The sequence below is a fragment of the Nanorana parkeri genome, unplaced genomic scaffold, assembly GCF_000935625.1.
Source record: "Nanorana parkeri isolate BGI_ZX_2015 unplaced genomic scaffold, ASM93562v1 scaffold132, whole genome shotgun sequence".
Lineage (NCBI taxonomy): Eukaryota > Metazoa > Chordata > Amphibia > Anura > Dicroglossidae > Nanorana > Nanorana parkeri.
Window position 1 is genome coordinate 2,108,698 of NW_017306400.1, and position 14,772 is coordinate 2,123,469.

Genomic DNA, 14,772 nt, shown 5'->3' on the forward strand with positions numbered 1-14,772 from the left:
TTTTTTTTTTTTTTTTTTTTTTTATGCAATATTGGTCCTTTTTAAGGACCAATTTTTCTACTGAGAGAAATCTGCTATTTCTTCATCTTTCCGAAAATAATAGTTGCCTGGGTGTTAAGCTGATCCTTTACCTATGGTAGAATACACACATTTTCAAAACATAATGCAATCCCTTAGGCCAGTCTTATGGTTCTTTACCGACTACATGGAGTACAAATCTTTATGGCCACACAATTCCTAACAAGACAAATAAATATACAGTATACATAGCGGGATTTATCAAAACTGGGGCAGACAAAATCTAGAGCAGATTTGCACTGCAGACAATCGGCGTCTCTCTTTCATTTTCAAATCTTACCTGAGCAAACTTAAGAGATGTTGATTGGTTGCCATAGGCAACTGCTCCAGATTCTGTTTGCTCTAGTTTTGATAAATTCCTCCCACAATGTTTTCATGCTCAGATAGTCCTGAAATGTGTTAAGATAATGACAGGGCAGCCTGATACCCCTAAAACATTTGTCAGCTGAATTTTTGATTAGAGCTCTTCTCCTCTGGTCTCTGATGCAGAATGTACACTAGGCATAAGAACATTATTGGTAATAATGCCCTTCGCCAGTCTCACCCAGTATGACAACACATTAGGTGCATTGAGGCAGAAATAGACAACCAACTTCGGATCTATTGTTGCTGTCTCTACTACCCCTGTTTATGTAACACAGGGTGGCCTTTCCACTAATCTGGCCATAATGAATACCCAGTAAGAGAGTTGGCCTAGAGCCGTGTCCTCTTCCTTCAGTCACTAAATCTCAATCCAGAGTACCCTTTAGATATTTTATAAATAAAATTTTGAGCCAATATTCAGTCCTATGGTTACACTTATTGGATTTGGAACCTTCTAGAGGTAAAGGAACATTAGTATCTCATTATGATTTTCATTAGGTAATATGCCTACATACTTCTATTTGCTCATATGTGAGAGTAAATGCTTCACACTGTGCTTTGAATTTAGTAGGTGGTTATGAGACGAGATTTGCATGTGTTTCTGGTAAATAGGACAGGCAGTTACAGTTAGTAGGACTATACTTCTTTTCATACCCGTATGCCACGTGGCAGTAGTCATCCTAGTACAGGTACTAATTAAGTATTGCTTTTGCTGATAAACATGCATTATACATTATTAGTTTTTTCGTTTCTAGGCAATGAAGTATCCTTTCCCTTATAAGCATCAGTACAGAATACACTCAATCGTAATTGACCATTTCAGTTGGCAGGCTGACGAAATGTTCTGTTATCCTAAAATAGACCCTTTGCTGAGGTGCATTGCATAATTTGCTGTATCTGTCTGGACCAATGCGGGGGTCATCTACACGTTTGATGTTCAAGTAAATATTTGAAAGTAAATCTGTGACATGTGAAGCAAATGTCATTCCTTCAAAAGCATCAAAGAAGATTTGCATCTGTTCAGGTCGCTTATGTCCTGTGTCGCAGAGAAATGTTTGACTTTCAACCAACCCCTTCACTGGTTCCTTGTGCAGTTCGATATGAAATTGCTTATGGTATCTTGTGACATCCATGTCTATATATCAGATTTCTCTTTGGCAAGGCATTAGTCTGTAAGATTCTAGTTACCTAACATGTTTTCTTTAATCTGGTGTTTACTTATGTGTTTAGACACTTGGCTTCTTTATAAAATGTCTTAAAAATAGCAGTGTTTGTGTAGTCTCTTGCAACTATATTAACGTGGATGCAAACCCAATCGCCAAAATCTCATATTATCTTTAACATGGTGATATCATCTCAGAAGTGGTGCTTGCCTGCCGACAGGAAGTGGCTCCAGTGAGGCTAAAGGGTACCTGTGACATTTATTTTCACAGATGCCACCCTGTTTTGAAATGTTCCTCCTCTGGGACAACAATTTAAACACCAGCAGCCTTGAGAGTGGTCATCACTGGGGGAGGATAACTGTGCAGTTAACCCTTTACACACACAGAGTGGCCGCCCCCACATGTTTTAACAGAACGGTGCACTGTTCATACCATCTGCTGCTGCAGTTCTGACCTTTTAAAAGAAATGTCTATCACTTGCTGCTACACCCAGACAGAAATGTAGCAGAGTTTACAATACAGCAACTTTTTTTTTTTAAAGAGGCAAAAGTTTAAGTTTAATTTCTAATTAGAGCATTTAGAGATTCATCTCAATAGTTTTTAAACATCGATTTAATGAAAAGAAGAGAAAAAAGAGTGCAAGAAAATATTTACACAAAGAAATGACAAAACACACAATAAGTAACAGTCAAACAGCATTGAATAAAAGTGAAAAATACTTAAGTGAAGTTCTCATGGTCTTTGATTCAATGTAGAGTCCAGTTTGCTTGGAGATTAAGTCCAATCAGATGTATCAGGGTCACTGGCTTTTATGAATGACTTGTAGCATTCGTTGGTGTCATTTTGTAAACGAGAGCTGCAGCGGCCAATTGAAGCAGCTTTTCCTTCATCCTCTCTAAAGGGTGTCACGGAGTTAACTCTCTCCAACAAAGGGTCTGAAGTATGGACTGTTTGGCCAAGTCCCTATCATCTGTTCAGAACATGATCTGGGCTGACAGCATCATTATTTACAGCCAGAGCTGTCCTCTGCTCAACACATTGAATTGTACAGGGGACTGGGAATACTAAAGATGATAAACACGCTTCTGTTTACTTCTTGATTGCAGAGAATGATCTATTAATTGCTTTTTTTTCTGTAAAGGTGTAAAAATGTAAACACAAGACAGTAAAGAACAAAGTGCTTCCCTAGACTGATGGGGGTCTAAAATGACGTAGAAAATAGCTGCTTTATTTTATTGAATACTTTTTATAAAATCCAATTGTGTTTAAGGCTTATTGGTTTTTAAGGGATTGCTGTACTTTGCTAACTGTTCAGCAGTTTCACCCTGATCTGTGGCAGGCTGCTATGCTATTTATTTAGGCACTCATGCTTTAGACCCAGCACTGGCAGATGACCTATATGGAAAAGGATAAAACGCTTAGGATGACAACAACTGAGAAAAAGGATGCTTTTAGCATCAAAAGGAGGGCACACGCTATCATCTGTACATCCATAACAGGATGCCTTGCACTGAGGATTAATGGAAAAGCTGTTTCAAATAGCTTTTGAAGCCCACTGGGTTTTTTCATAACATACCCATGGCATTTCTAATAAAGCATACACCATATAGGCAATAATGAGCAAAGAAAAAGCAGCTGATTAATTCATATTGACCACACTGGAAGAGCACAGTATGCTAGCGAACCTTCAAAGCCAAAATGCGGCAGTCATCAAGTAAAAAAAAATACAGAATCTAGCAGTGCAAATTTATGTCTGTTCATAATTAGGATACCTCAAGTGACTACATCATCATACCTTTTCAGACAGCTAAAAAGCCTAGTATACTGGATTAAAAGACTGTGGATTATTATTTATTTATTATATGCATTTATATAAGGTTCCTATTGCACACACATACAGGGCCAATTGAGACAGGAGCCAGTTAACCTTTCGAACATGTCTTTGGAGTGTGTGAGGAAATCCGAGTACCCGGGGGAAACCCATGCAAGCACAGGGAGAACATGCAAACTCCTTGCCGATAGTGTCCTGACTGGGTTTTTAACCGGGGACCAAAGCAGTGTTAACAGCCTTGCCCAGTTGGCTTTTTTGCGCTACAGAACACCTTCCCTCTATGTTATGGAGAGAGTCAGCTGTTCTATAGTCTAGAGCAGTGGTTCTGTGTAGCCTCAGGACCCACATTTGTCCTTGGTCATTAAGTCGCGACCCAAGTCACACTGCGATGAAACGCACAGCATTGCAGTTCCATGTGTTCCGATGCGGGTGATCGAACTATGGGTGTTAGATGCGTTTGGGGTGCCTTTTAAAAGATCCACCCAGTCTCTATACCTTACCAGAACTGGAGTGGATCCTCAGCCTGGGGTCCAGTGTGGGCTGCTGTGATGTGACAGAGCTCCATCCATTTGTGCATTGCTTGTACAGCTCCCTTTGTGTGCCCTGTAGAGGTGCCGGAAGCCAGAATGTGACATCACTCTGGTCCAGACACCTCGACAGGACACGTGAGGGAGCTGTACGTATGGATGGAGCTCCCTCACGGCCATAGCCCCAGCCCATCCCACCTCAAGCTGACACTCAGCCCCGGGCTGCATATTTTGAATGGATCAAGAACAGGCAGTGCTGCAAAAGGTGGAAACTGAGGAAGGCATGCGGCAACCCACTGAACATGGGGTTGCGACCCACTTTTGGGTCACGACCCACCAGTTGAGAATCAGGGGGGCTAGAGCAAGCAGCCTAGGGTAAACCTGTAGCTGTTCTAAAGATACAGTACAGTAAGTGAACATTGTCACCCTTGGACAGGAAGTGTGTCATTGTGCAAATCCCCAGAACAAAATGAAAGGGGTAAAAAAATTAAAAAAAAAATTAAATGAATTGTAGTTGTGATGTTTAGTTACAATTTAACATCAGTTTATTAGATAATGATGAATGTATTCTTTTGTCATTAAACATCTGTTTTATTCATGCAGGTATTGGAGGAAATTTAGTAGCCATTCAGGCCAGCAGGATTTCCACCTACCTTCACTTACACAGCATTCCTGGGGAACTGTCAGAAGATGCAAAGGGGTGTTACCATCCTTGTAGGACCTTTTGTGGAGCAGGTATGTTTAATTGTAGTCTAATGAAAATCACGATAATAAGTTTCTTCTATTATTATTCATTCATTTTTTCTACACTGCTAATCCCAGTTTATTCTGTCCCCACCGAGTCATTCAATACCTGATTGCTTTCATCATCACAATCCATTCTGTGTCCAGAAACAGCACACCCTAGGTGTTCCTAAGTTCAAAATGTCAATGCTCCGCTGTTTATATCAAACTAAATTAGAGACCCATTTCAAGAGCTCTTTTGCCATTGGTTCCATGCCTTAAAAGAAATCCAAACTGAAAAAAAAACCCATTTAGAACATGAACAGATTCCCTGCTGAATCGGTGCAGAATGGAAAGGATGTCACTTTTGTGACATCTGAGTCTGTTTAGTTTTTTTCCCTTCATCTTGTGATGGAGGGAAAAAACATAGCTTAACGGGCCCATGGTGAGTGTATGGGCAGGCAGATGTAAATGGATGTGCATCTGTTTACATCCTTTTAGCTCTGATCCGTCTCATTTCGGTCCGCAAAAACTGAACCCTTTTCCGTTTTCATTTCAGCCTTAGACGGACGTAAGCAGATTTAATTGGACGCACGTAGACATCATAGACTAACAATGAGCTTTCAATCAGGTCCACCTGAAAAACTGACAGGCGGATCTGATCTTTACCTCATGTGTGAAAGGGGCCAAATATGAAGGCTGCTATTGTCGATCTTCTAAAAATGTTAGCAGTCTGACTTAAATAGTCAGTCAGTCATTGAAACAAGCATGCAGACTAAGAAAGCAAGAATGCAGTCAGAGCTCATAATCTGCATCCATGTTTTGGGACAATGACTCCCAACCAGGGAACTAGTGTTTTCAGAGGGAAAGTTTAGTAATGGCAGTTAATATACTTCCTCAGTATGTTTCTTTTTAATCCCAACTCCAGCTGAAGTATTTTATTCATTTGAGAGGAGGGGGAGACAGAGGGAAGGTTGTTGGGTGGAAATGGGGGGGATAAGTGTTGGATCCTCTGCCAATCTTTTATTGCCCTCTACATCTTTATTGGAGTCCTTTCTCCCACTTCCTGCCAGCACAGGAAATGATAGGAAATATTTCAAACAGGACCAAGGACAAATATGTATTTTTAGAATGGGGAAGAGGTGGAACTTCTGACACTAGTTTTTACTGCTGTGTGTGCTAGTGACAAACCCTTGTTTTATTTGCATGGGCATCACAGGGGCCACAGACGGGAATAAAAACATGACAGATGTCTATTCAATCTGTAACTAAAAAAAAAATGTCTGGAGTTAGCAGATCCACTATGACTGTTTCTCACTCCTACTTGCTTATCTTGGGCTGCAGCAGCTAAAATGATGTAGTTTTTCCTACTAATGAATGTCACTCCTGAGCTACTAGGTACTCCTGAGCTTGGTGAGGTTTTATGGATTTCAGCCTGCCTTTATTGATAAGCATAAGGAGTTATTGTCAGGAATACAAAATGCAGTAAATGCCTTCATTGGTGTACTAGGTTATAATAAATCTGCCCAAAGAGTTGTACTTGTTGCCTTTAACAAAAAGTCCTAGTGTTGTCTTTTTTTAAGGCTTACTGACCTTTTTATATGTGTTTCTGTAACCTGAGGAAGGCTGAAAAGTCCCGAGTACTGCATCTTCTAATTACATATATTTTAAAGATATATGTCCTGCCAGATGCCTGGAAGATGTACATGCCCAGTTGTAACATGACAAAGGTTGCCAATTACTACTTTGAAAATACCATAACATTTTGTTTTATCACTAAATAATGATTGATGAAAGTGAGCACAAGGGATACATTATTGAGCAGGATTTCATTACCTTAATGACTTCATGACCCCTAGACCCCTAACGCAATTCTTTCTCTTTCATAGGACCAAATAGGAAGTCGGCTCAAGTTCTCCTTTCCCTCGTCATCCCCGGACACTTAATTTTTTTATACACCATTTATTTAATGAAGAGTGGTCACACGTCCCTGACTCCCATCTTCATTGTGGTTTATTTATTTGCAGCTCTATTACAGGTAGGAACTCTTACTGTAATGTTTTGACTGCGGAGTGCTGTGTTCTTTATCATCTCCAATTGTTCATGCTGCCAGATTTCTGTATTCAATGGCATTGTCACAGCGTATCCGCTTCTCATTAGCCAGTCTGAAGTACAACACAAACATGTTCATATGCTTAATGAATTGCACCCAGCGACATCTGTTTTTGCCTACATTTGTCACTTAGCTACTATGTTACCAAAGAGATTTCATGTAGTGGAAATATGATTAGGAATGAATAGTTTTTGTGCTGCCAAGTTGTAGCTATGATCTATTGTCAGCTACTTATTCCACTTCTCCTATTTAGCCCACTTTACTTTTCCAAACCTACAGTGGCAATTTTAACCAATCATAAACCTTCTTTTATTCTGTAACCTGCATTAGAAAAGGTATCTTATCTTGTAGAACTACGGCAACGCTCAATAAGAGGAATCCCACTGTTTTCAATGGCCCCTGTTCATACCGGAGCATTGTCGCTTGTCCCAGTTGTGTGAAGCTGAAGAAAGTACATGAGCTTCTTTTGGGGTACAATCATGAGTTATAGCTTCATAAACTTTAATGGGAACACCTAAAAGATGCACGTAAGCTCCCATTTAAAAGTCTATGGCGACAAAAACGGACGTTTTTGTTCTGGTACTGCAAGATGTGCATAACAACGCTTGAAAAATGTGCAAAAAAAGCCTCTAAATGGCCTGGCTACACTTATGCTTTGGCGTGAATGGAGTTTCTGTTGGTGGGATTTAGGGCTGCAACTAACCATTATTTTCATAGTCGATTAGTTGGCCAAATGTTTTTTCAATTAATCAGTAAAAATTAAATAAAATAACATTTGAAAAAAAATGTCAAATGAAATACACAAATGGAGTGTTACAAACATAAAGTTGACTTCAAAATAAAACTGCATGCACATTTTTTGCAATCGCACCACACTGGAACGTACAGCATTGCAGTACCGCGCGTTCCAGTGCAGTCGATTATACTGCAGGCGGGAGGCGCGTTTGGGGTGCCATTGAAAATGAAAGGCACCACAACGCACCTCTCGCAGAAGAATTTGTCAGGTCGAAACAAAAAAATACTTTTTTAGCCCTTGTATATATGCATGTGTGATAGGGACCTGCAGGGACTGATGTGAATGTTTACTGTGTAAATCGCTGTGTAAATTGTCAGCACTATATAAATACCTGTAATAAATAAATATATAAAAGCCCAGTCATAAGTTTAGAGTTATGAATGAATGTGTGTATGAATATTGGACCGATAATTATTGCTCTCATTCTGGCACACGCAGCGACACCTGACATGTGTAGCGTAATCATCGTTTTCGTACGTAGGTGCACCCAACTTGCCTTTCTGTTAGTATGCAAGCGTTCGCGTTTAAACTTTTTTGGGGGGTATTTATAATTTCATTTAACTTTTTTTAACTTCTTTTTACTTTATTGTTATCACTGAGGCAGCTGACTGGAAATGCAGTAGGCAGTGGCTGGGAGAAATAGACAGCCCGCTATTGGCTATTTTAAATTGCAATAGCAGGCTATTGCACCCGCCCACTGCCTTCTGTCAGTCAGCAGAATAAGAAAGCTCTCCTTCAGGTCCTTCTCTGCTGATTGACAGCAGGCAGTGGATGGGTGCAATAGCCAGCCGGCTATTGCAATTTAAAATAGCCAACAGCAGGCTGGTTATTGCTCTCAGACACTGGATGGGAGACTTGACGCCAGCTTTCTACCGCCGGCAGAAGAGGGGGCATGGGGGCAGCAGAGGAGGCATGGGGGCAGCAGCAGAGAAACGGGGCACAGCAGCGGAGGCATGTGGGCAACAGAGGAGGGACAGCAGCGGGGAAATGCAGAGGCACAGCAGTCTCTACTCCCTGCTGGGCGCCGACTGCAGCGCTCTGTGTGCCCTCTGATCAAAGGAGACACAGACTGCAGGATGCAATGGCTCCCAGCAAGGAGAGCGAAGGAGCAGAGCGGTGGCAGTGGGGGTATTGAACTAATCGGAATCAACTAATCGATGATGAGAATCGTTGACAACGATTCTTATTGATTATCATCGATTAAATCGATTAGGTGTTGCAGCCATAGTGGGATTTGATGTGAAAATTCAGCTTGCTCCAGACTTCAGTTTGAGACACTTTTGAGATCATTTAGAATTCATTGCTGGTGCAGTTGACCTGTATTTGACCTGCTTCAGCTGCGTTTGCATCCCCATAGACTTGTATGGACAGGAAACCAGTCTTGAGCAAAAGCCCATCAACACCTGCCCTAAATCTGTTTTTGAAGTGTATTTCCACTTTTGCTGTCAAATTTGAGAAAACCCCACTATATGTATTCACACAGCATACCTAAAAACAATTATTTAAAAAAGATTTCTTACCTTTTTAGATGTGTCTGTGTAGCTGCTTTTGCAAGCTTCTCCCTCAGTTGCTAAGTGACAGGAAACTCTTTCTGTCACCATCAAAAGATTAGGGACAGATTGGGCTTGGTCTCATTAAAGGAGAATTATAGGGAGAGTGAAATGCACTCATTCCCATACTTAGAGCCGATGTCTGACACTGCAGATGTCACACGTCATCTCTATCACATACCACTGATTTGCTCAGTTCACGATCTTCTCCCTGCAGAAAGTGGTGACTGTCAATCTCCATCCCCTGCGGGGATTCACCCCTCCCCTCTCTGTTCCTCCTAGCTCTGACTGGAGGGACATACAGTGGAAGGGGTGGACACAGCTGCCTCTGCCTCTAGAGAGCTATCAATTTAGGCAGCAGGGTGGATCCTGGCAATATTGTTGGGATCATGGCCGGCCTTTGGGGTGTGCGGGCTGTGCGGTCGCACAGGGCGCCATAGCAAGATCCTTCCTGGCTACAGCGCGGCCCTGCACTGTCAGCCCGCTACATGTTGAGTTTTGACAGAAGGACATTAGTAAATAAAGGTTTGGCCAAAGTTTTAACATGCATATATTTTTTTCGTTATAGAGCATGCATTGTGCAAGAAGCAATTTAAAAAAAAATAGGTTGCAAAAGTAGAAATTCAGTTTATGGTGGTGGTACTACTGTGTGACATGGGAGAGAAATTCCCCGTGAAATCCCGCAATAAACTGTGGTTGAAATCTTCAACACAGCATGACTTTTTAGCACTACTGTAGACTGTTGTCTTGTGCTTCTAACAGATGTTTCTTATATAGGTTAGAAAATTGATTGCAAATATTTACTGGCTGCTATGGGAATGCTACAGTTTTTGTTTGCTCTAGTTCTCTTCTAGAAATGAGCTATGTAGGTCAAAATAAAAACATTGGTTTAGAATCTGTTAATGTTGTGGGTTATTTTGTGCTCTTTGCTAACTTCCAGATTACAAACCTTTAAGGGGAAAAATTGTATTTGCAAAATATATGTCAGTAGCATAAACTGACAGTGTTCTAGAGAATTACACGCTCTGTAGAGTCGCTTTTTAGAGTCGTGGTAATGTAGTGGTTAGTTAAAGCCAAACAAGTCATCCTGTACATGCATGGGCCAAAAAAGCCAATCTAGGGTTGCAACAACTAATGGACAAAATTGATAATAATAATGAGAATTGTCAACGATTCTCATTATCGATTAGTTGATTCAGCCTGCCCGGTGCTCAGCCACTCCCCCCGTCTGCCGCCACAACTCTGCCCATTACTTATCTGCTCATCGGCCATCCATTGCCGCAACTCTGCTCAGTACTTAGCTGCTCTGCCCCCATCCACCGTTTGTGTATTTTATTTTAAATTAAAGATGATATTTTAAATAATTTTGTATCATATTAATCGGAAAAAATTATTGTCCAACTAATCGATTATGAAAATAATCGTTAGTTGCGGCCCTCAGCCAATCCTTGCTTTTAATTCAAGGTTGCCATTGTGCAAGCTTCCTTCACGATAGTAAGAAAAGGAGGTAGAGAATTTAACTAACCCTGTGCTGTCACTAGTCACTAGTCACATGGGGTTTCGGGAAGTAAACAAAGACTGATGAGAGTGAGTGCTTATGCGAAACACAGGAGGACATCATCCCAGCAAGGCACCCTGAACATCTTCAGCATGGCCAGGATACTGTTTATATGAGAGTTAATCGGCATCAAAAATAATAACCTCTAGATCTCAATATTGGGACAGCTTTGGAGGATTTTGGATCAACACATAGTATATATAATTGGATTGCATATTAGGACAGGCTGTAATGTTGACTATGCTTCTGCTTTCAAGGCATGTTCCACTTTCAGTAATCAATTAGAAAACACCTCCAGCACATAGATCATATGCAACTGTAGGGATTAACCTCCGGTACCATGTCACCACTTGATTACTGCTCCAGAACATAGTTTTTATCCTATACCAAAAAAATAACAGAGACAGTTGTCAAGTCTTGGGGCATGCAGAAAGGAATTCAAGTTGAGGAACAATGGCTGTCATGGTGGAGAAGTTTAAGAAAGGTAGTGGCCTGCCAATACTGAAAAAGTGAAACACCTGGTTATCAATTGGTATACCACAAATGTAAAACTTGCTCTGAAATATAATGCACGGCAACTCACATCTGTGCACATAACCAAATTCTACTTATCTGCCTGCAACAGTTATTTTATAAATTGGTGTCTCAATGCTAACTCCTTGAGGGTTAAGTCCATAATATCTCTAGCCTGAAGGGGAATTTCCTACAGTTTAGGTGGAGTATCTCACCTGAGCTGTCACTGGCTCAAATAGTATTAGACACAGCAGTCCATTTGATATTTGCCAGATCTCCGCTCAAGGCCAATTCTCAGACAGGTTAATGAACACTGTTAATGGACACTGTCCGTGAAGTGCCCTTGATAACCTCCCTAGAGTCATCTTTAAAAAGGCGGACACTCATGTGATGCTTGGCCTTGGCCCAAACAATTTTTTCATGAAGTTTTGTTTAACCTTTTCTGAGGAAAGTATTGTGCAGACGTTCTAATAAAGTCTTTTAACCTATTCATGTCAGTAACAAAATGCATTCAATTGCCCAATGTTTTCTGGCTGTAAAGGAAAGAGCCTTAAACCAAAATGAATAAGAGTAATCCAGAGCGAGGAGACATTTTCCTCATGCACACTAAGTGCTGTACTTCCAATACCGGCCTTGAGAAAATGGTTTTCTCTATTATTCATAAGATACACCTGGGTTCCTGAGTCCTTTATCTTGTTTATCATTCAATATTTTATTTCTTTCAGGAAGCAATCTGACAGTGTATAAATTTGACAGCACTTATTTAGCTGTCTACTCAATATGCACACGCTGCAGCTCTCTGACTTCTCTAGCCCAGGAAAGACAGTTTCTTCTTTTTATGTTTCAATTGAATAAGGCTTGCAAATACAAGAGCAGAAACACGCATTGTATAATGGATGTAACAAGAGTGACAAGAGAGCCAGGGAGATGTGTAAATAAACCTAATGATTTGTATGAATGATACAAACTGCACACAAGGAATTTCATGGATAGAATGATATGTATGCAGTTTATGATTGTGTTTTAACATTGAGAAATTCACAATAAAACTACAACCTCATAAATGTGCTGGAATAACATAGCTGCAGCCAAACATCACCTCCATAAGAAATTTCAGCTATAATTGATTTGGTTCTTTGATTGTCATGAGATTCTCTGAGCACCTCATTCTGTCATGCCCGGGTCCCAGCGGATATGTAACAGGATCTCAGTGACAGAGTTATTAGGAGGAGTTGGGCTCTGGACTGAGTAGTATGGCGGTAATTCAGGCTTGAACCTCTGGCTTCACTCACAACTAACGGTGAGTTAGGGGTTCGTGCATCATATACCGGTATGTGACTCAGTGGAGCAGTAGTGGCTATTACTTCATAGACCACTGTTAAGTAAGGACAAATGAATCATATAATTTAGGAAGAGTATTGGGCAGGTAGTGTCTAAACAACTAAGTACTCCAACCCAAAATAAAGTCAATGGTGACCCCAATACTGATCAATGTAAGTAGTTCACTGACATTACAAATGAAACCATAGATGTAGAGTACTTGCTGTTAGCAGAAAGGAGTATTGCAGAGCGGTGTTTTGCAGACTGGAGTTGCTGGGTGGATGTCAGCACAGTGATGGCAGCTGTGGGAGATCCTCTTGGCAGGCTGTTGAGGTGGCTAGCTGTCCAGAGGCAACAGGGGGTTTAGCAAGTCCCAGATGGCAGGCTACGGTCCAGTGCTGGTGGTTCCCAATGGCTGGTTAGCTGGAGGGTTAGCAAGGCGTTCGATCCTCAATAGTGGAACGCCTTGCTAACCTCGCAGGAGCCTTTAAATAGGCTGCCAGCGCGGGAACCTGAATGACGCGACTCGGACTTCCGCATTCCAGGGTGGAACGCATCGGCCGGCGTAATAGTGGGGAGACGTGAACAGCGGCGATGCACTTCCGGGTGCGTTCCACCCTGGAGCGCACACTCGTCGCCGGACGTGCCCGGACGACCTTACAGTACCCCGCGGAGGGCCTATTAGGGTATCTGAGGTGGAACTGTTTTTTCAGCCTGGGAGCATGGACATCCTTCTCGTTTTCCCATGAGTCCTCCTGAGGTCCATACCCCTTCCAGCGTATGAGATATTGTATCGAGCTCCCTTTCCTTCGTGAGTCGAGGATTTTAGCGACTTCATACTCAGTCTCGCCCTGGACCTCAATAGGAGGGGCCGGGGTGGATACCCTGCTAGGGAAAGGATCAGGCCTATAGGGCTTGAGGAGCGACACATGGAATGTCGGATGGATCTTGTATTCCGAAGGTAGGGTGAGTCTGACGGTATTAGGGTTTATCACCTTTTCAATGGGAAACGGTCCAATGAATTGTTTCCCTAGCTTCTTCGTGGGTATTTTAAGCCGAATATTCCTTGTGGAGAGCCAAACCGCTTGGCCTGGTTGGTAGCATGGAGGTGCACGTTGTCTGAGGTCGTAGTAGTGCTTCTGGCGTTCTTGTGCGGCCTTTAAATTCCGCTTTAGGTTCTCCGTGGCTTGCTGTAGCTCGGACATGAACTGTGCTGAGGAAGGTACGTTGGTGGGAATCATTGAAGCTGGTATCTGTGTGGGGTGAAACCCATAATTAGCGAAGAACGGTGAATGGAGGGTAGAAGAACTGCTGGCATTGTTATACGCGAATTCTGCAAGAGGTAATAGGGTATACCAGTCATCTTGAAGGTGAGTGCAGTAACATCGCAGGTATTGCTCCAAGCATTGGTTGACTCTTTCGGTCTGTCCGTTCGTCTGTGGGTGGTAGGCACTGGACATTCTATGGTCAATTTGTAGGGTGGTACAGAGGGATTTCCAGAATTTCGAGACGAACTGACTCCCTCGATCGGATATGATACTAGTGGGTACTCCGTGTAACCTAATTATGTTGGTGATGAACGTCTGAGCGGTTTCTTTTGCTGTGGGTAACCGCTTTAAAGGAGTGAAGTGGGCCATCTTGGTCAAGAGGTCCACAGTGACCATGATCGTGGTGTGACTGTCTGAAGTAGGTAGGTCAACTATGAAGTCGACAGAGATGACTTCCCATGGTCTATTTGGTATTGGAAGTGACAGAAGTAACCCGTATGGAGGTTTCCTCTCACGTTTACAAGTAGTGCATACATCACAAGTGGCGACATACTCCTGTATGGTTTTAGACATTTGGGGCCACCAGAATTGCCTCTTGATTAAGTCAAGAGTTTTGGAGACCCCTGGATGGCCTGCCAATGGACCGTCATGCAGTAGTTGTATAACTGCAACTCTCATGTTAGAGGGAACGTACAGTTTTGTGCCCTTAAATAGGAATCCTTCCGCGTCTGGTTGAAGACCGAGGGGTTTCGTCTCTGATTCGGTGGTTAGACTAGTTTGGAACTAGTCAGGGCCGTCAGGGGTTTAACGACAGAGGAGAAATTCCTAATGAATTTCCGATAGAAATTAGCAAAACCCAAGAATCGCTGTAGAGCTTTCCTGGAACGGGGTATACTATATGAGTGGCTAACTCCGTTGGATCCATCTGGGGTTCCACTATTCTGTCACGCCCGGGTCCCAGCGGATATG

General features: G+C 42.1%; 1 protein-coding gene across 1 annotated transcript in view; it reads left to right on the forward strand.

Annotated features, from left to right (window-relative positions):
• The window catches only part of SLC41A2 (solute carrier family 41 member 2), a 58,155-nt gene that overhangs the window by 30,818 nt on the left and 12,565 nt on the right, over window positions 1–14,772 (forward strand). The window contains exons 8-9 of the mRNA XM_018553888.1: window positions 4,566–4,697; window positions 6,575–6,723. Coding sequence (XP_018409390.1) covers window positions 4,566–4,697; window positions 6,575–6,723 — 281 coding nt within the window. The remainder of the gene's footprint in view (window positions 1–4,565; window positions 4,698–6,574; window positions 6,724–14,772) is intronic.